We start from the raw sequence: 25,652 nt of genomic DNA on the forward strand, positions 1-25,652 counted from the left end.
GAACAGGCATGGGGCAGTGTGGAGGTGTGAACAGGTATGGGGCAGTGTGCAGGTGTGAACAGGCATGGGGCAGTGTGGAGGTGTGAACAGGCATGGGGCAGTGTGCAGGTGTGAACAGGCATGGGGGAGTAAGTAACCTTTCCTGAGCAAAGAGAGATGATGGGGTTGACAACAATTGGGTTTCATGTATCTCTCTCATGTTTTCAGTCTTACAAATAACCCACTGGATTGTGATTGATGCAATGCATGTTGTCCACAAGGGTTCTGGGGCAGTCCCTTCCAGAGAGGTGAGCCCGTGCAGATTGAAGAATCTGGTCACTTCCTCTCATGCAGTGTTGGTCACACAGCTCAGCCTTCTCCTTCCATCCTTGGGTACTGGGCAGCCCTCTTGCCCGCCACTGCATTGAGCAGCACAGCAAGGGAAATATTGCTGAATCTGTGGACCGGAGCTCCCTGGGATCGCCGGGCTATCCATCTCCTTCCATGGTGGGTTCACAACAATGAAGTTGATGTCCAGGTGTCTTTTAAATAGCGCACTCAGATATTTAAAAAAAAAAAAAAATTTAGAGTACTCAATTCATTTTTTCCATTTAAGGGGCAATTTAGCATGGTCACCCACCTAACCAGCACATCTTTGAGTTGTGGGGGTGAAACCCATGCAAACACGGGGAGAATGTGCAAACTCCACAAGGACAGTGACCCAGAGCCGGGATCGAAACTGGGACCTCGGCGCCATGAGGCAACAGGGCTAACCCACTGCGCCACCGTGCTGCCCTGCACACTCAGGTATGACAATGGCGCGAGAGTCATCCAGCGCGCAATATGTTGGGAAACCCCCAACAGCCTAATTAATTAACCCAGCATCATGCGATTTGCCGCAAATCTCCACCAGGCACCATAGCGGGAAACATTCCCAATTCCCACCCCCCGTGGGATTTAGAATGGATAATCCTGATTGCTGTCTAGAAGCCTTCGTGAGGTAATAGTGAGTATGGTGACACAGAAAGGCACCACCCCTAACAAAGCCTTCTTTTAAAAATCCTATACAATGGTATTGAGCTTCAGATAACAATAATTCTGAAATATCAAAACACAAGGTGGCTTTTGTTAATTTGAGGCTCTTTCCATTTCCTGCTTCAAAGTCAATATGTAAGCTTTGGAAAATTGTAAACATAATCAGTCCTCATTGTGAAATAGTGTATTAACAGAATCCTCCAAAGGTTGCTCGCACTGTCAGATATCATTAACTCAATAAATCACAGACTGCTTGCAGCAATCATTCGGGGAGTAAGCTTCTATTATCATTTTAGATGTTGAAAACCATTGAGATATGATGGTTAATTGAGAAAAGGTGATCTTTCAAAAATGGTCTGTAATATAGTCACCCATTCAAACAAATAGACTCCTAGAAATACACTAATAATGAACCGTATCCTGATGATCTACTATATTGAATGATTATTATAAGGAGCCTGTACCAGGCTGGGGTCTGTCTGTTCTTTTATATTATAACTAAAGGAGGTTTTGGTTGATCCAGATCTCAAATCAGACGGGCAGATGAAGAGCACTGCATGAAACTTTGAAAATCAATGATGGGGTCAGTAAGGTACAGCTAAATGTAGCTATCCCTATATTTACAGAGTCGATGGTAGCCGTGATGTGGCGATGCCGGCGTTGGACTGGAGTGAGCACAGTAAGAAGTCTTACAACACTTGATTCACCTGAGGAAGGAGCAGTGCTCCGAAAGCTAGTGATTCGAAACAAACCTGTTGGACTTTAACCTGGTGTTGTAAGATTTCTTGCAATATTTACAGAGGTATGAAGGTGGCTCTCTATAAAAGGAGTTAATGGTAATACCAGGGAGAGGCCAAATGGCCAATGTTTTCTGTTTGCTGTTAGCTGAAGTAAATATGTTGACTGACACTAATTGTTTAATGTTGAAGCAAAATCAAAATGCTGGAAGTTTGAAACATAAACAGAAAATGGCGGGGAGGGGCTGGTGGAGTCATTGGCGAGAAACAGAGTTTATTCTAGTTTGGCACAACGCATTTTCTATTTTGGTTCCAGAAGAAAGGCCGATAGCTGATGCAGTAGGATAGTTATTTTTTCACAGGCTAAACTAGGATGAGATTTTGGCTGGGGTTTCCCAGTCCCGCCCGCGGCTGGAACAGTCGTGGACGGGAACGGAAAATTTGGAGTGGCGGCCAAGAGTCCGTTGACTTTCTGCGGCACCAGAAAATCCCACCCTTTGTCTATTTTCAGGAGAACTTCAGGAGAAACCATCAAGGGGGATGTCCCCCATCAAAGACTTCCCAGAAGAGAAACCCCTTTCTGGAAGCCCCTCAGAAGGGAGACCCCTGTCTGTATGCCCTTCGGAAAAGAGAGCCCTCTCTGGAAGCCCCCCCCCCCCCCCCCGCCCCAGAAAAGAACCTAACAGAAAGTACTTAACTTTCTTTCATGTGGTCCAGGAGCTGTCAATCAAAGCTTGATATTTATAAACATTGCTGTCAGTTTCACAGCTGACCACTTCAAAAGCACTCAAGCCTGAAAGAAGATGATTGGAACAATGCAGACAGCTGGGCATGTATGGAAGCTGTCAATCACAGACTAGTGAAATCAATATCACAACCAAATGAATGAATGGCTTGCAGATCAAAGATCTGAGGAGGTTTGAACCCAACTGACTGGTTTTCTCCTTCCAGGAATTGACAGGTGGTGCTTCATCTCCCTGAGCAAACAGGTGTATTGCCCAGGTGAATTTCAAAGCATGATTATTTTTCACTGCCTCTGGACTGCCCTCTCACTTCCAGAAAAGGGTCGCTCTAATGGGTGGCTTCTAGGCAGGAATCTCTCTTCTTGGGGGCTTCCAGGCGATGGTCTCACTTCTGGGGGGCATCCAGTTAGGGGCCTTTCTTATTGGGGGTTTCCAAACAAGGATCTCTCTTCTGGGAGGTCTCCAGTGGGGGTCTCATTAATTATGGGTCTCTGGTGGGGGTCTCTTGAATTAGGGGGAGTCTATGGTGTGGATCTCTTTAATTATGTATCTCTGGGGGGAGTCTCTTTAATTAGGGGGTCTCTAGTGGGCGTCTCTTTAAATAGGGGGTATCTAGTGGGGTCTCTTTAATTAGGGGGTCTGTGATGGGGCGGTTTGGGGAGTCTGATGGTGGTGGGCAGCTCTTGCATTTTGGGGAGGGAGGTGGCCCTCCGATAGACTTTAGGGCAACTCCCTTAAAGAGTTACCTTGTTGGCCGACCATGGGACCCAACCCATCATGGCCACATTTGTCAGGAACTGCACGAATTTCCGTCCATGTGATTCCCAGACCAGAGGACCGGGGAATCACGCGGGCCTGGAGAATATGGGCCGGGATTCTGCCGTAATCGGCGGGGCGGGCAACTCCGGCAGGACGGAGTGGCGTGAACCACTCCGGCATCAGGCTGTCCCAAAGGTGCGGAATCCTCAGGGGCTAGGCCGGCCCCGGAGTGGTTTGCGCCACACCGGCCAGCGCGGAAGGGGCTTGGCGCCATGCCAACCGGCGCCGAAGGGCCTCCGCCGGCCGCCGTGAGTTGCTGCATGTGCGGGAGCGCCAGCATGTGCTGGCGTCATCCGAGCACTTGCGCAGAGGGCTTTGCCTCCGCACCGGCAATGGCGGACCGCTACAGCCGCCGGTGCGGAAGAATAGAGTGCCCCCATGGCACAGGACCCCGCGGATCGGTGGGCCCCGATCGTGGGCCAGGCCACCGTGGGGGCACCACCCGGGGCCAGATCCCCCCGCGCCCTCCCGAGAACCCCGGAGGTCGCCAGGTCCCACCGGCAAGGACCTACTCTAATTTACACCAGCGGGACCGGCAAAAAACGGGTGGCCACTCGGTCCATCGCGGGCCGGAGAATCGGCGGGGGGGGCTGCTGCCAGCGGGCGCCGACCGGCGCAGTGCGATTCCTGCCCCCGCCAAATCTCTGGTGCCGGAGAATTCGGCAGCCGTCGGGGGCGGGATTCACGCCCATGGTATCCGGCCCATTAATAGGGTGCAAATGGTTTTACCTATGGTGCGAACATTGATCCGGACGCCAGTGGGGAACCGGAGCATCGTAATGGGATCGGTGCCCGGCATTGATCCCGTTTACTACCTGACACTGGATTCTCCGTTCGCCAGAACTCCTCAGTGCAGGAAGAGATGGGGACGAATCGCGTCCTGATCTCTCAACCCCCAATGCAACACCAACATACTTATAAAGAGGTCCTTGGGCCACACTCACCCCACCTCACACAGGCAGGGCACCACTGGGCCCGATCACTGGCACAGGAAAATGCTGCCTGGCACCTCGGCACTGCCAACCTGGCACCCTAGCAGTACCCCGTCAGCTGGCAGTGCCACCCGGGCACCTTGGCAGTGCCAGGCTGGCACCCAGGTAGCTCTGCCAGGGTGCCCAATTGCACCAGCAGTGTCTGGGTGCCACTTTGCCCAGAGGGCAACCAACTGGGGTCCTCTGATCCCCTGGAGGGTGAACCCCCCCCAAGTGCCATTCCACCTGGTCCTTGTTTATGGAACCAGCACTGAACAGCACTCACCTGAGGTCTCCAAGGCGAATAAGCGGTTAGATCCCAGTGCTTTTGTAGATCAGGTGAGTGTATATTAGGGTGAGACTAGCTTTGCCAAATACTCATCCCGCCCACGAAGGGCAGACTTCAGATCATGATGTCTCGTGAGATCGTGTTAGATCTTGTGAGGCGTGGCGAGCAGGATAGATCCCGGAAATGGTCCCCCAGCATATACTGGCCACGCACGCGCTGCCGTTCGGGCACAACGTGGCCAATAGATCGCGCCCCAAGACTTTGCAGGAGCATAATCACAGAAGTGTAACGGTGCAGAAGGAGGCCATTTGGCCCATCATCTCTCCACCAGCTCTCCAGATAGCAACATGACTTAGTGCCATTCTCCTGCACTTTCCCTGTACCACTGCACGTTGTTTCTAGTCAAGTAATCTAATCTAATCTTATCTATTTTTTAAAAATAATCATATATTATAAATCTGGAGTTATACCTACAATAGTGGAATACTCCAAACAGAAAGGATGTGAGTTTTAGATCAGCGTTACTTTGAACCTATTCCCATGTCATTTCTTGTATATTGGGTAACTTCAATACTCACCCAGTTTAGACAGTCTGTGGACGCAAGGTCTGCATCATAGTCCTGCGACGCTCCGGAGAGGGTCGTTCTTATAGTGGGTCCTGCAGCAGCAACACCCTAAAAGAGAAGAGATTGACAAAGTTTTTAGAAAAATAAATTTAGACTACCCAATTGTTTTTTTTTCCAATTAAGGGGCAATTTAGCGTGGCCAATCCACCTAACATGCACATCTTTTTGGGTTGTGGGGATGAGACCCATGCAGACACAGGGAGAATGTGCAAACTCCACACAGACAGTGACCCGGGACTGGGACATTAGAGATTGTCAAAGTCATACAATATAATGCTTAAATAATTCAAGTTGCTGTCAATTCAACACCAAATATACTAAATCCAAAAGTGGTCTTTCGTTTCTGCTGCTCTTCACCAAGCAGCACTTGCTTTTGAACTTATATTTGGACGGACATTGAAGGTTGATGTGACTAATATTTACTTGCTGTTAACATTAACAATTTACAGTAGCTGACCACACCTCTAAATGCAGAGTTTTGTGAATTTAAGTCCCATAATAGCGGCTGGCAGCTTAGTTCCAGTACTGATGGAGCTCTGAAGTGCCATCTTTTGGACGAAATATTACATTCTCGGGTGGGTGTAAAAGCTCCCATTGCACTGTTTGGAAGAACAGCAGGAGTATCATCCCTGGTTCCATGGCCAATATTTATACCTCCTCAAAGTAAATTATCTGGTCATTATCGCAATGCTGTTTTTTCTTTTGAGTTCATTCTAAACAAATTGGCTTTTCCATTCCCTAAATGATAACAGTGACCACACTGCAAAATATTTCTTCGTCTGTGAGGTGTCCTGAGGTCAAAAGAGGTACTATATGAATGCAAGTTCCTTCTGTGAGTTGAATCTAGATGAACTCAAACAGAGCTGATATTCAGAGAGGTGTTCAGCGAGACTGAATTAATGTGCTTCATGTAATGAAAGTGGCTCAAGTTTAGTGCTCCTGGACCACAATCCTTATTTGGCCATGTGTTAAAGTTTTGAAACTTTAGTTTTTGATTCTACGTAATATATAAACAGAGTAAAATATTATCTGGCAGTGTCATTAGACCAATGCTTCATCCTCAAACCCAGAGTTAATGTCCTTAATATAGAAGCAGGCGTTTATGCCTCTTGGATTGATCATTGTTTGCTTATTTCATTGGAGAGTCACCAGACAGGAGATACAAAAGTCTGAGAACACACACTAACAGATTGAAAAACAGCTTCTTCCCTGCTGTTACCAGACTCCTGAATGACCCTCTTATGGACTGAACTGATCTATCCACACATCCGCACTGCACTCCGTATGCTACACCCAGTGTCTGTGTCTATATATTTATATTGTGTATTTATATATGTCCTATGTTTTTTCATGTATGGAATGATTTGTCTGGACTGTACGCAGAACAATGCTTTTTACTGTACCTCGGTACAGGTGACAATAAACCTAACTCCAAATGCCCCAGTGCAATGCCCACATCTATTTTCAGCCCATTTAGGCATTGTTGGGACTCCGCAATAGCATTTGGTGGGATACTTTGTATAACCCAGAAACATCCCCAGATACAACCCTAAACTGCTGCTGGGTACAGGAGCGCAGGCAGCAGAAACACCCGGATTTTGCCGCCACTAGTGCCTGAAAAAAACCAGTAGATTTGCACTCATTCCCCCAATTTCCAATGCATCCAATTCAACTACATCAGAATAACGCCACAAAGACTAACATATCTTCAACTCTAAGCCATAGAGAGCTTGCGCCCAAATATAATTGACCTAACTGCAGCATCACAGCATACCCAATCAGCCAATGGGGGTTAAATCAGATGAGATCACGGGGCTCAGCAAAGGGCAGGGGTTGAAGCTGTAATATATTGCTCCACATTGTGGCATGTTCCCACATTGCAACAAGTGACCAGACTTCGGGAATACTCCATTGGCTGGAAAGCACTTTCTGATGTCTCGAGATTGTGAGAGATGCTACATAAATGCAAGTCTCCCTTTTCCTTCTCGTAGCTTGGCAAACTGAGCCACAATTAAACGGGTTTGGAGGTGTGTCTTTTGAATGAAAGATTTGTTGGAACCATGGGGGTTAAAGGGAAAGGAAGCAGAAGCTGCACAATGGGTTAAAGTGACTGGAGGAAGTGGCTGACTGATGATGCTGATGATGATAAGAGGAGATTGGCTATTTTCAAAAGAACGTATCACCTGGCTCATAGTAAGATTTTAAACGGAGTATGGGAACAGGCTGATATTTCACAAGTCAAACTGATTTGGGAGGTTTGGAGGGTATTCTAAGCTATGGCAGTGACTCCGTTTGCAACTTTCTGCTTCATGTTTTACTATTAGAGTTCCATCCTTCTCACTGGTAATCTTCCAGGCCTCAATTCCACTTTCCAGACACTCCCAATTTCGTCAGGAAGGTGGAATTGAGGCCGAGAAGAGATTATCCGTGATCATATTGTCCTCAAACTATCTCCTAGACCAAGATTTTGGGCAACCTCACTTAGTTTTTTAAAAATAGTTCATTCTTTAGTTTGGTGTCAACTGTCGTCTGATTGCACCCCAAGGACATATATTTTCATTCATTAAAAGGCACTATACAAATTATTTTTAATTATTTTATGGGATGTGGGTGTCGCTGGCTAGGCCAGCACTTGTTGCCCATCCTTAATTGCCCTTGCCCTGAATGACTTGCTGGGCCATTTAAGAGGGTTGTTAAGAGTCAACCACATTGCAGTGGGTCTGGACTCACATGTAGGTCAGACCAGGTTAGGGCAGGGGAATTCCTGAATGAACCAGAGGTGCTTTTATGACCATGACAATGGTGTCATGGTCACCATTAGACTTTTATGTCAAATCTCACCATCTGCCAAGGTGGATTTGAACCCGGGTCTCTGGATTACTCGTCCTATGCTCCCCACTTACTCCTCACCAAATGCAGGCTGCTGTTGTTGGTATGACGTTCTGCAGTTCCTTCAGCTTCTTGCTGTAGTTCCTGAAAAGTAGGAATTCTGTGCTGAATTTAATTCCCAGAGCCACGGTCTTGGTGGTGGACACGGGACACTATCGCCAAACTAAAGGAACGAGGCCAATTAAGTGCTTGGTGGTGTGGGGCCTGTCCAATCCTGTCATGGGGATGGGTAAAAAGCGCCAATCTCAGATTTACCTGACTGAAAGGCAGGAGCTGGTAGCATTTTTAAAGGGCTGCCACCCCAGTGTGCTGTGCTGCCTCATTCACCAGGATCACTGCAGACACCATGGTGATGACTCCTTTGGCAGCACAGTAGAACCCTGAACCTCAGGGGTTCAACTGAAGGCCCAAGGAGTGGACCAGGAAGCTACTGTCAGCATACTGGAAGATAGACACCGCATGATCCCACAATTTAGCGATGCCGCCCTGCTAGTTGTACTCCAGGCTGTACAGAAAAGGCAGGCGCTACTCTCCCCCAAGGGATAGCGAGCGGAGAGGGCCCCGCCTGACCAGGCAAGTTCCATCCCATTCTGGATGCGGTGCCACAAACATCTCTGTGACCTCCCCCACTAGGCCAGTGTGAATCCTATTCACTGCTCTCGTCAATGGGGCTTGGGAATGCGGGATGGATCACCACAAGGAGGGGGAGTGACTGTCCGAGCTCTGGCAGTGGGGAGCGCCAGCAATAACTACCTGAGCTCCTCCAAGCCTGAACACTGGGCCCTGCCCCATTCCTAGAGACCGTCCAGGTGGTCTCTCACTCTGGAAATGGCATTGCCTCCCTTTGCACCAATTTTGAAGAATGATTGAAGCCTGCTCGAATATGGCTGACTTCCACAAGCAAACCTGAGGCTTCACCTGATTGTTGCCAGCTTTAAGCAGTCAGGGAACTGGTCGCAGGTGATCCCCGTGCGCTGCTCATACAAATGGAATCCGTAAATTGCAACCAGCAGCATTTCAATGAGAGTATCAATTCCAGAGCCTCTGAGTGAACTGTAGAAGGGCTGTCTTTTAATTATTGTCAGCTAAATTGAATTTCTGTCACGCAACAAAATAGGTAAAATCTCAAAATAAAACAGACACCCTATTGTTACGGCTGGATGAGGAGGAAAGAGCTGGCTCCGCTTCTGTTCAATCCCCCCGGCTGTCCCCAGTCAGTCACAACATTGATTTTAAAAACAATTCCCCCCCCCATAAATGGCTTATTCAAAGCAAATGTATTTTTTTTAACAAGGAGCCAATCAAACAAGGTTTTCTTGAGTCAAAGAAAAAGTGGGTGGGCAGGAGATCACCCCCACGCTTCCCCCCCCCCCCCCCCCCCCCCCACCCCTCCACCCGCCCGCAGCATGTTTTGTGGCAGCGGAGAGAGCCTGCAATTGGCCGGCAGTGGGACCCTCTGGCCCTGCAGCGGTCAATGGGTTTTCCCATTGTTTGCACCCTCTGCCACCAGTGGGACTGGAAAATCCCGTCAGCGGGAATGGAAGATCCCGCCACCGGGAACAGCCAGAAAACTTTGCTCAGTAGGTTTATTAGTTACTATACCCGAGAAAAAATAAAGACACGATGAGACACACACACACAGGTATCAGAAGTAAGAAAGTTAGAGGACAGTAAAAAGCTAAAAGAATATACATGATTAAATCCTTTGCTTGTCTTTGAGGTGCAGATTATTGAACATTGCAGCCATTTGAAGTTTGTTCAATTTCTGTAGAATTCTGGAGCTCACTTGATTCAGGTCTGCAGTCTTTTAGCTTCAGAGAGAGAGGGAGAGATCTTTAATGGTCTCTCCCAGCAGTGTGTTTTGGATGTTTCTTATTCCTCCTCCTCACTCTCCTGATTCTGCTTGGCAGAATCAGTTTTTAAAACAGGTAGTTGATGTGCATTTTTTGCAGCCATTCTTGGAGGCCAAGTGATCCCATTCTTTGCCCTTCATGCCGACGGCGTCTTCCAGTCCTGCCGAAGGCGGTATCTCAGGCGGCAGGGATGGGTGAGCCACGCAAAACACCATAGGCATGGGCGTGGCCAGAAGAGTCCGCCGGCGGCCAATGGTGAGCCGTCGCCGCTGCTGGATAACATGTCACGCTAGCACGTGGAAAATCACACACTTTGGGCGGGATTCGCTGACCCCCCCCCGCCGGGTCGGAGAATACCCGGGGGGAGGCGCAAATCCCGCCCCACTGCCGGCGCCGTTTTTCAGGCGGGGGCGGGATTCCCACCTCGCCGGTCGGGGGCCGTTGGCAGCGCCCCCCCCCCCCCTCGCCCCTCCCCCCCCCCCCCCCCCCCCCCCCGGTGATTCTCCGGGCTCTGATGGGCCGAGCGGCTATCCATTTGAGTCAATCACTCAACTCACGGTGGGGGGGCATGGGAGATCCGACCCCATGGGGGGCGGGGGGAGGGTGGGGGGGGGGCCTTCACGGTGGCCTGGCCCGTAATCGGGGCCCACCGATCTGCGGGCGGGCTTGTTCCGTAGGGGCCTCTATAGCGCTCCGCCATATTGCCCGGGGGCCGGCGCAGAGAAGAGAACCCCCACGCATGCGCGAAGATGCGCCGGCCGTTCCGCACATGCGCCGCCGGCTGGAGCGGCGCCAATCCCTCCGGCATCCACCTAGTCCCCGGAATTGCGGAGAATTCCGCACTTTCGGGGGCTGTTGACGCCGGACTGGTTGGCACCGGTTTTCCCGCCGGCATGGGGACTTAGTCCCCAGAAGGGAGAATCCCGGCCTTTGTCTTTTTGTCTCCAGAACCTTTGACACATTTCAAGATCGAAATCAACAGGAGATGGAGTTATTTCATCCTCCACAGGGGGTTTTGAACCTCTAATGCGTTTTGGGCTGTTTTGCAGTTGCTATTGTCCTGATAGGATGATAGTTGTTTAATATCCAGCATTTTGCACTTTAATTGCCTTCCTTTCAGGACAGATCCCATTTGCAGTGGACCTTGATACCCGCCAGGTGGGAAATTCCATGCAACAGGTCTGCAGTGTGATTCATATAGAAGATTTGCAGAGAAATGCTTAACATACAATATCAGACATCAGGTGATTCATAGCAGCCAGTTTTTGATCAGTGTCTTTTCTTGTATTTTCTTTTTAAAACAGGTCTTCTTTAGACAATTCAATAGGTCTGTGGTTAGTTGGTGAAGTTGTAGGTCGATCTCCACTCAGTCACAATTACTTGTCATCGTGACACTTTACAGGAGGATATGATGCTCACAGAGAGAAAATCTCAGATAGTTACAGCTGCATAACATGATAACTCTTATTGATTAATTTTAATTCATGGGCAGCACGGTAGCACAGTGGGTACCACTGTTGCTTCAAAGCTCCAGGGTCCCAAGTTCGATTCCCAGCTTGCGTCACTGTCTGTACGGAGTCTGCACGTTCTCCTCGTGTCTGCGTGGGTTTCCTCCAGGTGCTCCGGTTTCCGCCCACAAGTCCCGAAAGACGTGCTATTGGGTAATTTGTACATTCTGAATTCTCCCTCTGTATACCCGAATAGGCGCCGGAATGTGGCGAATGGGGCTTTTCACAGTAACTTCATTGCAGTGTTAATGTAAGCCTACTTGTGACAATAAAGATTATTATCATTATAATTTCCTGAGACACACTTCCTCTTTTTGCTGCTCTCTACTGAATTACTCCTTCAATTGTTATTTTTCAAAACAGGGCTTTCGGTGAGAATGTACATTGCTTTTCTTCATTCACTCATGGGATATGAGCATCGCTGGGTATTGCACATCTCAATTGCCCTTAAGGATGTGAGACAACGCTGATTTCTTGAACTGCTGCTGCCTCTGTGGTGAAGGTAGGAAGTTACAGTATTTTGAGTCAGCAACGATAAAGGAATGACTCTACATTTCAGGTGAATATGGTGTTGAACTTGGTGGAGGACCTGCAGGAGGTAGCCTCATGAGACATCGAGGGGGCTAGTGGTCGCAGGTTTGGGAGGAGCTATTGAAGAATCCTTGACACATTGCTGCAGTGCACCTTGTACATGGTGCACAGTACAGACACTGTCCACTAGGACTGGCCGAGAATGGTGGGAATATTTACAATCACGGATAGGGTACCTATCAAGCACGTCTTTTTACCCTGGATGGTTTTGCAATTCTTGAGTGTTGGTTCTGCACTCATCCAGGCAAGTGACCCATATGGACCACTCAAAATAAATTAATATTTTTAATAGCTAAATTTATTCAAATGTTCATTTTAAGGTCGATGTTCTGGTTGAAGAAGTTAACTTGACCGGCATTCCCGTCCTTGGCCACTTATAATCTACGTCAGTACAGTGCTGTATATGGCCAGGGATGTGAGTTGATATTCCGCAAATAGTAGTGTGACTTTTGTTTTCACCACTGCCTGATTTAGCAATTACTCATAACCATGCTCTGACCTAACTGTATTTGACTGGGAATTCAGTGGGGATTTCCCTGATCGCCTCATGTAACTCTGCCAGAGGATTGGAAGAACCCTTGGTGGAACAGTCACTTACCCATTGCTCATAACCCCGTGAGATTCCCCAGTATTTAAGTATAGTCGGAGAGATTTTCCTGAGGCTGCACCTAGACATAATTAATGACCTGGATGTGGTGAAGATCATTTCACAGAGTGGGTTCCTTTAACAACGTCCAGGCAAACCTCGAAAGACCACCATCCCGCCACAGCTCCACAAATGTCTTCTAGTTTTTCACCTTTGACAACTATGTGTTTGACTCTCACTTCATTGGATCTTTCACTAACTTCTGCCAAGATTCTATCTTTAAAAAACAAACCGCCTGTTTACTCAAAAGCAGACACCAACAGCCAAGGCAGACTTTAGCAAACAGCCACAGTAATTTGATGAGTCATTAAACTGCGTGGCTTACATTCATTTAATAAGTAGGAAACAATGCTGATTTATTGCCTCACTGCCAAGCTAGCGGGAACCCAAAGAAGACTATTCTTCATTAAATTTCCGTAACATTTCTGGCTCTTTAAAGATAATTTCCATTAGCTCTCAACCAGTATGAATTCCAAATACTAAGATTGATGTTTGAAGTTGCCTAAAATTGCCTCCAGTTTGATTTCCCGCCAAGGGACAGAGACTGAAAATCACTGGGGTAGTCTCCAGAGGGTGACCTCCAAGCAAGCTGCCAGTAGGGAGCAGCATTGTCGGAGTCCTGTGATTGACCAAGGGATGGTGTGTAACCTGGGGAGGCTCTCCCTCCTTTACAGTCGGATTTATACCAGGTGATGACAGTTCTAGAGCTGGCCAAAATTGCTTTAAATATTCACTGAAATTCACTCCAGGAACCACAGCACTACTAAAGAAATGGAGGGAGCCTCCCAATTATCAAAATTTGTTCTTCTGCTGTCCACTGACAAAAGGTGATTGGCATTATGAAACATTGGAGGAAATTTTCTCCTCGTGTTAGCCACGAGGGCAAACAACAACGTGGGCGCAAAATCTCGCAACAATCAGAAAAAGAGATTTGCGCCGGCGAGATTCGTTTTCCGATTTTCCCTGGCCCTCACTGGTAACGTAACAAGGTTCCCACCCTTAAATTCATTAGAATGAATTTTAATATAATTAGCAGGCTTCCCTGCCAATTATTTCCCCGACACTTACAATTCCCCCCTCTCCAATGTGGTCTCAAATTGGCGAGATTTACAACTGCTTTCTGAAAGCTTGAAGCAGTCGAGGGCACCCCAATTGGGACGAAAAGCTAAGTATAGCCCCCGGGGCAGAGGGACATGCCTGGGCAGCCACCCTGGCAGTGCCAGGGGCAAGCCCTCTGTGAAGCTTCATGGGTGTGGGAGAAGGTTTCCCTTATGCGTTGCCAGCTTTATCAGGCCCTGCCCCACCAGTGGGAAGGCCATGCTTCCAGATGTTTTGTGCACAAAGTACCGTGACATATGGAGAGAAAACTCGGTTGCACAGCTGGAGCTACATGCCGGTTTTTCACCTGAACCAGCAGTGCAAAATTCCACCCATTAACTCTGTTTTTCTCTCCACAGATGCTGTCCAATCTGCTGAGTATCTGCAGAATTTTCTGCTTTTACTTCAGATGTCCAAAATCTGCTGTATTTTGCTTAAATATGAGAGTGATCCTTCTTTTAGATGCTGCTGGTTATTTGACCAGTTATTTCCGATACCTTCCTATATAAGTTTGTAACTGCAGATAAATTTGGCGATATCACCTGCTCTTCAAAGCAAGGCAGCCACTAACGCCACCAACTTACTGCCCTTCCTCAGTGCTACCTCATGGTTCCTCATGGGGCAACAGTTTGCTTCTTCAGCCACTTTACTTTTTATCCTTCTTTCGCACAGGGCTAAAGAGCTGGCTTTTAAAGCAGACCAAGGCAGGCCAGCAGCACGGTTCAATTTCCGTACCAGCCTCCCCGAACAGGCGCCGGAATGTGGCGACTAGGGGCTTTTCACAGGAACTTCATTTCAAGGCTACTTGTGACAATAAGCGATTTTCATTTCATTTTAAAGGCAAAGTTCCAAACCACTTTCCCTGCACAAAAGTTCAACCGCTGTGAAAATTTCAAAGACAAATTCACTACTTGGAAGATGCATCATTCTCACCATTTATAACACATGGTATTTTGGGGTCTTTGCCAAATGCTAACCACCACATTTAACTCCAACTGAATTCTCAACTTCCCACCCTTGGATGCCACTACAGTCAAAGAGACAGAATCTCCTCTTCATTCCAAACCATGCCATCATGATATAAATAGATTTAATCGTGAAAGTGTTTCACTTTATTTAGAACAAAAACCACTGCTTCTAATTAAATTTGTCAGTACCTTTTCTGTTTAAAGGAATATCTGGGGCAGGATTCTCCGGTTCCCCTGTTGCGGGTTTCTTGGTGGGACGCCATTTGCTGTCGGCAGGATTTTCTCTTCACGGCGCTTGTCAATGGGATTCGCCATTGATCTACCCCACGCCGCCGGGAAACCTGCGGGTGAGGATGCCTGGCCGGCAGGAAAAGAGAATCCCAATGGCCAGGGAATTCTGGTCCGGATATACGAACGGATGTATTCAACATGCCCATTGCCTCCAGGGACATGTGGAGGCTCAGAGGAAATGGCAACACCCAAATTTGGCAATAGACTTTGAAAAATGGACTTGCACTGTTAAGCAGGCCTTTACCATGGAAATCAATGAGAATTAACGCAGCATCTAGGTGAAAAACATCAATGAATGACAAGTCATATTACCGTAAAATGCATAAGCCAGTTTTGCGACAGCGTTTTCTTAACAATGCATCATCATCCAAAGCCATGAAGCATTTACTTCTCATATTAGCAGTTTGGGATTTTAAATTGTGTTGTGCAGTTATTAACTGACAAGATTGTCGGGAACTCCTTTCAAGTCAATGTTGTGTTGGGTGCTCTGGATCCGTGGAACACATACAGGCCACCAACACTTAAAATAGCACAACACTATTTTATTAAGTTAGAAACTGTTGAACATACTTTCACTGTGGGTTAACACGATGTTAGATTAAACTAAAGACCTATGCCTGTCCGAACCAGTCTATGCACTCAGCACATGGTGAAGATCAGTGCTGTAAGCTGTAAGCTCTGTCCTTCTAAGAGGGTGCACCCGAATGAGCGGGAACTCTGATGCCCCCTGTCTTTATAGTGAGTGTGCTCGAACTGGTGATTGGTTGCGGTGTTGTGTGTGTTGATTGGTCTTGCTGTGTGTCCATCAGTGTGTGTGTCTGCACCATGATGTGCTGGTGTATATTATGACATCCCCCCTTTCATAAAAAAATGCATGTGTGTGGCAATAAAGAATGTGTGGTGAGATTGTTCCGAACTATGTGTGGGGTGCGAAGACATATTTACAGGACTACGTACATGAGAACTAAGCTATTTACATGGGAAGGTGCCTGGTGCAGAGAAGCAGTATGCAACAAGAGTAACGAGATCAACACTATATACAAACCAGGGAAACGATCAAACAAAGCAACAAAACAATTCAGAGAGTCCATAAGTTCGCAAAGTTCATAAATTTAGTCTCTGAGGTGGGCGACGAATCCTGGTTGACCACCTCTAGGGTGGGTCGAGAGCCGCCGGTTCAGGAGCGGGCTGGACTACGTCAAAGTCAGGGGGATGCAGAGTGACAGGGAGCTCTGCATAGTCCATGGCAGGGTCAGCAGGAGGGCGAGGCAACACTGGAGGATCACGTGGCGAGCGTGGAACGAGATGAAGGGCGCGTCGATTGCGGCGCAGAATAGAGCCATCCAGTAGACGAACCAGAAACGAGTGGGGGGCCACCTGCCGAAGGACAACAGCGGTTGCAGACCAGCCACCATCCGGAAGATGGACGCGGACAGTGTCATCTGGAGCCAGAGTAGGGAGATCAGCTGCACGGGAGTCATGAGCTGCCTTGTGCTGTGCACGAGACAGCTGCATCTGGCGAAGGACCGGAATGTGGTTGAGGTCTGGGACATGGATGGACAGCACCGTCGTCCTCAGGGTGCGACCCATGAGTAACTGGGCTGGCAACAGGCCAGTGGACAGTGGGGCGGAGCGATAGGCCAGCAAGGCCAGGTAGAAATCGGACCCAGCATCGGCAGCCTTGCATAGGAGCCGTTTGACTATATGTACTCCCTTCTCCGCTTTACCGTTGGATTGGGATACAGGGGACTGGACGTCACATGGGAAAATTGTACCGCCTGGCAAAGTTGGACCATTCTTGGCTGGCGAGCAGGGGCCATTGTCCGACATAACCGTGAGCGGGATGCCGTGTCGAGCAAAGGTTTCTTTACATGCACGAATGACTGCAGACGAGGTGAAGTCGTGCAACCGTATCACCTCCGGGTAATTTGAAAAGTAGTCCACGATCAGGACATAGTCTCTACCCAGCGCGTGGAACAGGTCGATGCCCACCTTGATCCATGGTGATGTGACCAACTCATGGGGCTGCAGGGTCTTACGTCGTTGGGCCGGCTGGAAGCGCTGACAAGTGGGGCAGTTGAGCACTGTGTTGGCTATGTCCTCATTAATGCCGGGCCAGTACACTCCCTCTCAGGCCCGTCGGCGGCACTTATCCATGCCAAGGTGGCCCTCGTGTAGTTGTTCCAGGACAAGCTGGCGCATGCTATGCGGGATGACAATGCGGTCCAGTTTTAGAAGAACCCCGTCTACTACCGCCAGATCATCTCTGACATTATAGAATTGAGGGCATTGGCCCTTGAGCCACCCGTCCGTTAGGTGGTGCATGACACGCTGTAGCAAGGGGTCAGCCGCCATTTTGCGGCGAATTTGGACGAGGCGTTCATCCGAGGCAGATAGATTGGAGGCTGCGAATGCCACATGGGCGTCAACCTGGCAGACAAATCCCGCTGGATCACATGGAGTGTTGACTGCCCTGGAGAGAGCATCAGCAAAGATGAGGACCTTGCCTGGGGTGTATACCAGCTGGAAGTCGTATCGCCGGAGGTTGAGAAGAATACGCTGGAGGCGAGGCGTCATGTCGTTCAAGTCTTTCTGTATTATATTGACCAGCGGGCGATGGTCGGTCTCAACGGTGAATTGAGGAAGTCCGTAGACATAATCATGAAACTTAATCAGTCCGGTCAGAAGGCCCAGGCACTCCTTTTCTATCTGCGCCTAGCGCTGCTCCGTGGGAGTCATCGCACGTGACGCATATGCAACGGGGGACAATGATGAGGCCTCAGCACGTTGAAGAAGCACTGCCCCAATGCCGGATTGACTGGCATCGGTCGAAATTTTGGTTTCCTTTGCTGGATCAAAGAAAGCTGAGACCGGGGCCATGGTCAGTTTTGTTTTAAGTTCTCTCCATTCGCGCTCGTGGGCAGGGAGCCATTAGAAGTCTGTTGTCTTCCTGACCAGGTTCCTGAGAGCCGTGGTATGAGAGGCGAGGTTAGGGATGAATTTCTCTAAAACATTGACCATGCCCAGAAATCGGAGGATCGCCTTCTTGTCCTCTGGTGTTTTCATAGCTGTGATAGCAGCTACCTTGTCCGCAACCGGCTGCGCACCGAATTGGGGGATGTGGTCCCTGAGGAACTTGAGTTCAGTCTGGCCAAAAGAGCATTTGGCCCTGTTGAGGCGGAGGCCATGCTCATGTATACGTCTGAATACGCGCTGGAGGCGACTAACATGCTCCTGCGGGGTGGTGGACCAAATGATTATGTCGTCGACATAGACGCAAACACCCTCAATGCCTTCTATCATTTGTTCCATAATCCGATGGAACACCTCTGATGCAGTTATGATCCCAAACGGCATCCTGTTGTAACAATATCTGCCAAAGGGGGTGTTAAATGTGCAAGGTTTCCTGCTGGATTTATTGAGCTGGATTTGCCAGAATCCTTTTGAGGCGTTAAGTTTGGTGAAGAGCTTGGCGCGAGCCATCTCACATATGAGCTCTTCGCGCTTGGGAATTGGATAATGCTCCCTCATGATATTGCGATTTAGATCCTTGGGATCAATGCAAATTCTCAATTCGCCGGAAGGCTTTTTTACACATACCATGGAACTGACCCAGTCGGTCGGTTCCGTGACTTTGGAAATCACTCCTTGGTTCTGGGGGTCCTGCAGCTGCTGCTTGAGGTGGTCCTTAAAGGGTGCTGGGACCCTGCGAGGTGCGTGCACCACAGGCGTGGCATTCGGTTTTTATTAAAATCTTGTAGGTGTTCGGGAGCGTGCCCATGCCCTCAAAGACGTCATGATGCTGGTTGATAATGGCGTCGAGCTGCGCCCTGAAGTCGGTGTCCTGAAAGGCTGACGCATCAGCAGGAGAGAGAGAGTGAACTCTCTGAACTAGGTTCAACAGCTTGCATGCCTGCGCGCCAAGTAGGGAGGCTTTTGAGGAGCCCACGATTTCAAAGGGAAGGATGGCTTTGCATGACCTGTGCGTCACTTCAAGTTGGCATGAGCTGCTGGCAGCAATGGCATTGCCATTATAATCTAATAGCTGGCAGGCTGATGGGAGGATGGCTGGTTTGACATGAAGGCTTTGGAGGTCAGACCGCAATGAGATTGGCGGAGGCACCGGTGTCCAGGCGGAATCGTATTTGGGGCCGGTTGACGGTAAGGGTGGCACACCACTCATCGTCTGGATCGATGCTGTATACCGATAGAGGCTGGATTCTTTGCTCCGGGGACACCCTGTTTTTTGTGACGATACCGACTCTAAAATGTGCCTTCAGGTCCTCGGTGTCAATATCGGGTAGCAGGTCCGAATCGGACTCAGTGACCGTGGGTTGAATGGCCCGGACATTCCTGTGAGGCTGGCTGGAGTGAGAAGAGTTGGCAGGCTGAGCTGCTCTGCATAAAGCAGCATAGAGGCCAGGTTTGCCACATCTCAGGCATCGTCGGGATTTGGCAGGGCATTGCCGCTTTAAGTGGGTGGAGCCAGAGTTGCCGCACGTTGTAGCGTCAGTACGTTCGCTGCGCCACCGCGCATGCGCGGTGCAATCGTACGTGGTGCACGCCTGCGCAGTACGTTCGTCGACGTTCCCTCATTCGGTGCGCACAAGCGCGGGAGTCTGCGAAAAGCACGCAAAATGGCCGCCCTCATCCAGGCTGAGGCCCTGGAGTTGCTCGATTGCTTGGGCCCATTCTGCCTCATGGGGACCTTGCCGCGCCGTTTCAGCAGCTTGGATGTGGGAATACCGACTAGTGGCGTGTTTGTGTAGCACGCAGGCCTCGATGGCAATCGCTGGGGTGAGCTGCTTTACCTTGAGGAGTTGCTGGCGTAGGGGGTCCGACTGAACACCGATAACGATCTGGTCGCCTATCAAGGAGTCGGAGGTGGGCCCGTAATTACAGGACTGCGCAAGGATGCGGAGGTGGGTGAGAAAGGACTGGAAAGGTTCATCCATACCCTGCAAACGCTGTTGGAAAACATAGCGCTCGAAACTTTCATTCACCTTGATGTCGCAGTGACTGTCAAACTTGAGGAGGACCGTCTTGAATTTTAATTTATCTTCACCATCAGCAAAGGTAAGAGAATTGAAAATGTGGATGGCATGTTCCTCGGCCGTGGATAGGAAGAGAGCGATCTTCCTGGTGTCTGAGGCAGCTTCCCGGTCTGTGGCTTCAAGGTAGATCTGGAAGCGTTGTTTGAATATCTTCCATTTGTCCCTAGGTTACCGGTGGTGCGGAGCGGCGGCGGGCAGACACTGTCCATTTTGCAGGATGACGGAATGCTGGCGGAAGGCAGATCACTTACAGGTAGGTCTAAGAAGTTCTAACATCCCTCAACTCCTGGTATCATGTTGTGTTGGGTGCTCTGGATCCGTGGAACACATACAGGCCAACATTGAAAATAGTACAACACTATTTTATTAAGTTAGAAACTGTTGAACATACTTTCACTGTGGGTTAACACGATGTTAGATTAAACTAAAGACCTATGCCTGTCATAACCAGTCTATGCACTCAGCACATGGTGAAGATCTGTGCTGTAAGCTGTAAGCTCTGTCCGTCTAAGGGGCTGCATCCCGAATGAACGGGAACTCTGATGCCCCCTGTCTATATAGTGAGTGTGCTCTAACTGGTGATTGGCTGCGGTGTTGTGTGTGTTGATTGGTCTTGCTGTGTGTCCATCAGTGTGTGTGTGTCTGCACCATGATATACTGGTGTATATTATGACAGTCAATGGAGTGAAAATCAGATGGGTTACAGAAAAGGTGATTGGAACCCCCCACCCCCACCCCCGGCTCTGTCAGATGAATCATCCAGATGTTGAAATTCAAAATGACACCCCTTCGAAAAGGTTTTCATCAGGAAAGCTCACTGACACCTGACAAACCTTCACTGGATATACAAAAGCAAATGGTCCGGTCTTAGGATAATTTAGGCTGAAAGTCAATCATTTGGCCACTCCTTGTACCAGGGTCTCTGAACTTTGCTTCTTTCTTTATAGGATGGTGAAATCATCCATGTTTTACAGCCTAAAATTACCAGGTAATTTATACAGAATATCACTCAGTGTTAATCAACAAGGAGAATATTTCCCATATGTGCTATAGCGAACAAATCTATAAATACGGTCTGAATGAGTCCATGATTTCAACCTATTTTGTGCATGATAGAACTCGTCCCCATCATTGAAACTGTGAGCATAAAAATCCTTTGAAGCTCCTTATATATACACAAATATCAATGTATTTTATTTAATCACAAGCACAGATTTAATTGGCCTCCCATAAGCAGTGTTTATGGGAGGTATGCTTACTCACAAGGAGAGATTACGATGAGGATTTACAATGTGGCATGTTGAAGCATGTTGTTTGATTTATTGGGACATGCTTGGTGACAATTATGTGGGTGGGAGGTGACGAATTGGGTTAATGTTGATTACCAGGGTGGAAAATATTTTGAGGCTGTGCGGGGTAAAACTAAAGAGATAATTTACATTGATAGACTGTTAAATCACAGTAAGGTCACACAGATAAACAGTACAGCAATGAATGGGAAACAATCTGTCCCTGGAGGTGTTGATTGAGAAATGGAGGTCAGGATACCAAGGCTCTTCTTTAAGTAGGATCACAGGATCTTTGCGCACTGCCTTCAGCAGGAACATAGGAATTCAAATTGACCATTTAGCATCTCAATCAGAGAGACGAGGGAGGAGTTTTGCTAGTCCACAGGTGACAGGCTAGAAAGGAGGGCAGCACAATGCTGAGGAAACATGTTGAGATGCCTCACAGAAGCAGTCCCACCACCGGGTAAAGTTACCCAGTGGCAGAAATTTTAGGCAATTAAAGGCAATTGTCCTGGCATCTTGTTGGCAGCAGATCAGCTCCCCTGGTCTCCCAGGGAGATAATCCATAAGACCATAATCATCAGCTGCAAGGAGGGAGCCTCCATGTGTTTTCCCTGGGGTGGAAAAGGGGGAGTGGACTGGAGCCGGAGGCTTGCTTTCTCTCTCCTACCTACCCCTGACCTTGCTGTCCCAGCAGTGGCTCCTCTCTCAATGGCGCTGCCGAGGATGCCATTCTGCCGGCCCTCTAATTGGGCTAGCAGTGTGGAAGGCCCGCCCACGTTCCTTAATCAACCTCTTGCCCCACCTACCGGCACTTGTTTGGCACCTCCTAGCAATATCGTGGGGGGGATGGCAACATCGTGGGGGTGGTCTGGCCTCCTGCCCGAGTATGTGGGCCACTCCAAAAACTACCCCTTCTGGGCAGATCCTGCCCAGAGCCGCAGTTTAATGACTCATCTGAACGACAGCGCCTCTGGCAAGTCAGGATCTCTCAGGTACTGCAGTGCAGTGACAGCCTAGATTACAAGCTCACATCCAGAATGGGGGCCTGAACCTCCATCTTCAGTTTCAGGGAGACTAATTTTGGTTGATTGTATTTATGGGGAAGATGGCAGTAAGAGGTTGAAGGGGTGGAAGAAGTAACATGACAGTGAGGCTGAAGGAATTGTGGGCTGAAGGAACTGTGGTGGTAGCAAATGGTTGGCGTGGGAGGATACTAATAATTCGAGCCAGTGATTAGAGAAAAATGGTGACGATCTGAGCAGGAGGGAGAGGGAGGAGGAGGAAAGGCAGCAGAGTAGAACAGTTTAGGAAAATGAAAGACAAACTAAAATCAGAGATAAAAAGGGTCAAGGGGAACAGGCCTTCTAAAAGTCAAGGGGAAACGGTTTATCAAGAGAAGAGGCGGAGCGCACGGGCAATGAGGGACAGAAAGTAAGGCAAATGAGTGAGGGGGGCTTGAAACTATAGAAATGGGGTAAAAAATAACAGCACACAATGATGGGGCAGAAGGGTAAGCAAATAGAAAAATCAGCATATAACAGGCCTGGGAAAAACATCATCCAGGAAAGGTATGAGGCTGGGAAAAGTTATCTGGTGAAAGCTCTGACTGAAGGTGGGCCTTCTGATTTAGGATGGACTGGAGGTCAGGAAAAGGACTAAGTAGGCTGGAGTTAAACATGTGAGTACAATGACGCAGAGGAGGCTGACGGTACGCAAGATAGATTTAAGTATTGACAATGGTCTGCATAACGGAGAATCTCACTCCCAGTACAATCCTAGCTGGGAGGACTTATCACACAAGGCCCTGATCTGGGCCTGCTTTTAACATTTGCTCACAAAGAACACCAGGTGCTATCCCTCCGGCCCTTACCTGGGAAGTTCATACTCCACGGGGAGACCAATGATGGTATCCCCGTGGTCCTCCTGGGGGTTATTACAGTGACCCACTCATCCAATCAGGGGTAAGTGTGTGGAAACAGCAAGACTGATGAAAGTGACAGCAGGTCACATGACAGGAATTAGCCACATAGTGGTTACTTGCAAATGTGACATTCAAAATTGCATTTTTTGTCATCACGGCAGCCATATAGGTGACAGAAAGAGCACTGTGTCAAAAGGTGTTACACAGAGTCTTACTTTCACATGAATTATACAGAAGTTAACATTTTGCTAGAAAATATCTCGTGGCATTGTTCACATGCCAGCATAGTTCTGGCTTTAAGGTCTGTTTCTCTCCCTGCCGATGTTCAGTGCTTCCAGCATGTACTATTTCTATTATTGTCGAGACAAATGCTTTTTTGGCGGTGCAGGTTGAGGAAGACGTGAGGAGAAGTGTTCTTCTTTGAATAGCGCCATGGAATCTTTTACATCCACCTGCATAAACAAGACCTTAGTTTGCCAACAGTGCAGCACTCCTACAGTAGTACAGTGCAGTGTTAGCCTGGGTTATGTGGGATTCTCTACTCCCACCGCTTGTCAATGGGATTTCCCATTGGACTCCCCACGCCACTAGGAATCCCATGGGCCGGGGGGGGGAGGGGCTGCTGGTGGGCGGGACCAGAGAATCTCACCCCCAGCGAATGGCCAGAAATTTCCGCCACTGATTATTCAAAGCAGCACTCTACTCAGCTAAAACCATTTCAACTTTTTTGGTTGCTCTGCCCAGTAAATCTCCTCACTCTACATCAAGTCAGCTGTTGCTGACTGGAATTGGCTCATGTGGTTGACTTCACAATGTCCTCTCCTCTTCCCGTACCAGCCTCCCCGAACAGGCGCCAGAATGTGGCGACTAGGGGCTTTTCACAGAAACTTCATTTGAAGCCTGCTTGTGACAATAAGCGATTTTCATTTTCATTCACAGTACAGCTGATTGCTAGGGAACATGGCAGTAAAAATCACATAATAAACAGTAAGACCCGGATATTTGTTCCTGGCTTGGAATTGCAGAGACGGTACACTTGCACGGTCTGCGATCCTGATACAGGAAGGAGACGCCTGAAAGTTGGATTATTTTGTTCTGGATGGCTAGGCCGGATTGGAAGTCAAGCCTGCCACCCGTGAACTCAGTGCAGAGACTTCCAGGCGCGAGTGCGGGGGCGGGCGGGATGGAAGGCCTGTCTCTGTGCACCAGCACTTTGTTCAAGATATTTAACAAATAATTGAACAACCCTCCAGCTCTCGCCCCTTAATCCCCAACCTTAACCCCTGTGCCCACCCATGCCAACTCATGCTACCACATGGCCCTTCATACTCCATATGCCACCCCATGCCCCTGCACCTTCCTCCCACGACCCCTCATATCCCCTATGTCCCTCTACCCATTCCTTATGATGTCTTAAATCTGTGACAGCTTTGACAGTTCCAATAAATTTTAACAGTTCTTTGATGGCTTGACAATTCTTTGACAGCTTGAACAGTTCCAATGAGCTTTTGCACAATCCTGTTGCCTTTTAACAATCCCAAAGGGCACCTAACCTGTTGCAAAGAGTGCCTTATCTTTCAAAAAAACTATCCTAGCAGTCCAAATGAATCCACAAGGTTGAGACCTGTTCTTACCACAAGTGGAGGTTCTGATTCATACACGAAACTACCTCCAGGAGCCAGGAATTTAGAACCTGTCCCCATTCTGTCCCAAACTCACCATCCCCCGTTCCCCCGACCAGCTGCCACAAAAATGTTAGATGCCGGGTTCAGGGGTGGGGGGTGGGATTTCCAGATCCAAGCCTCTGGAGAGAGCCTGTCCATCAGGGCAAGAAATATCAGGCAAAAGGTCTAAATACATCTACTACCTATATATGTATATATAAATCAGAAATTATAAAAAGAAAGGTTTGGACCCAGGCCCAAGGTTGCAACACATGCTCAGGATTCAGTCACAAACACAGTCATCCAAACTCTGCGAGTATTCCTCCAACCATCTGTTACATCCTACAGAATATTCTGCATTAACATTTTCTGTGGAAATCGTTTTGACAGAAAGTACAAAAGAACAAAAGTAAAATAGAATGAAAGATAATTAATGAAGTGCACTTACCCTAATTATTTTTATCATATTCACAATTCACAAGGGGCTGTTTAGCACAGGGCTAAATCGCTGGCTTTGAAAGCAGACCAAGGCAGGCCAGCAGCATGGTTCAATTCCCGTACCAGCCTCCCCGAACAGGTGCTGGAATGTGGCGACTGGGGGCTTTTCACAGTAACTTCATTTGAAGCCTACTTGTGACAATAAGCGATTTTCATTTTTTTTCAATTTCTGATGTGCCC

At 48.5% G+C, this 25,652-nt stretch overlaps 1 protein-coding gene across 2 annotated transcripts in view; it reads right to left on the minus strand.

Annotated features, from left to right (window-relative positions):
* The window catches only part of rasal1a (RAS protein activator like 1a (GAP1 like)), a 386,120-nt gene that overhangs the window by 169,075 nt on the left and 191,393 nt on the right, over positions 1–25,652 (minus strand). For both annotated transcript variants that reach the window (XM_072492394.1, XM_072492310.1), the window contains exon 10: positions 5,152–5,247. In XM_072492394.1, coding sequence (XP_072348495.1) covers positions 5,152–5,247 — 96 coding nt within the window. The remainder of the gene's footprint in view (positions 1–5,151; positions 5,248–25,652) is intronic.

Source organism: Scyliorhinus torazame, chromosome 1, assembly GCF_047496885.1.
Source record: "Scyliorhinus torazame isolate Kashiwa2021f chromosome 1, sScyTor2.1, whole genome shotgun sequence".
Lineage (NCBI taxonomy): Eukaryota > Metazoa > Chordata > Chondrichthyes > Carcharhiniformes > Scyliorhinidae > Scyliorhinus > Scyliorhinus torazame.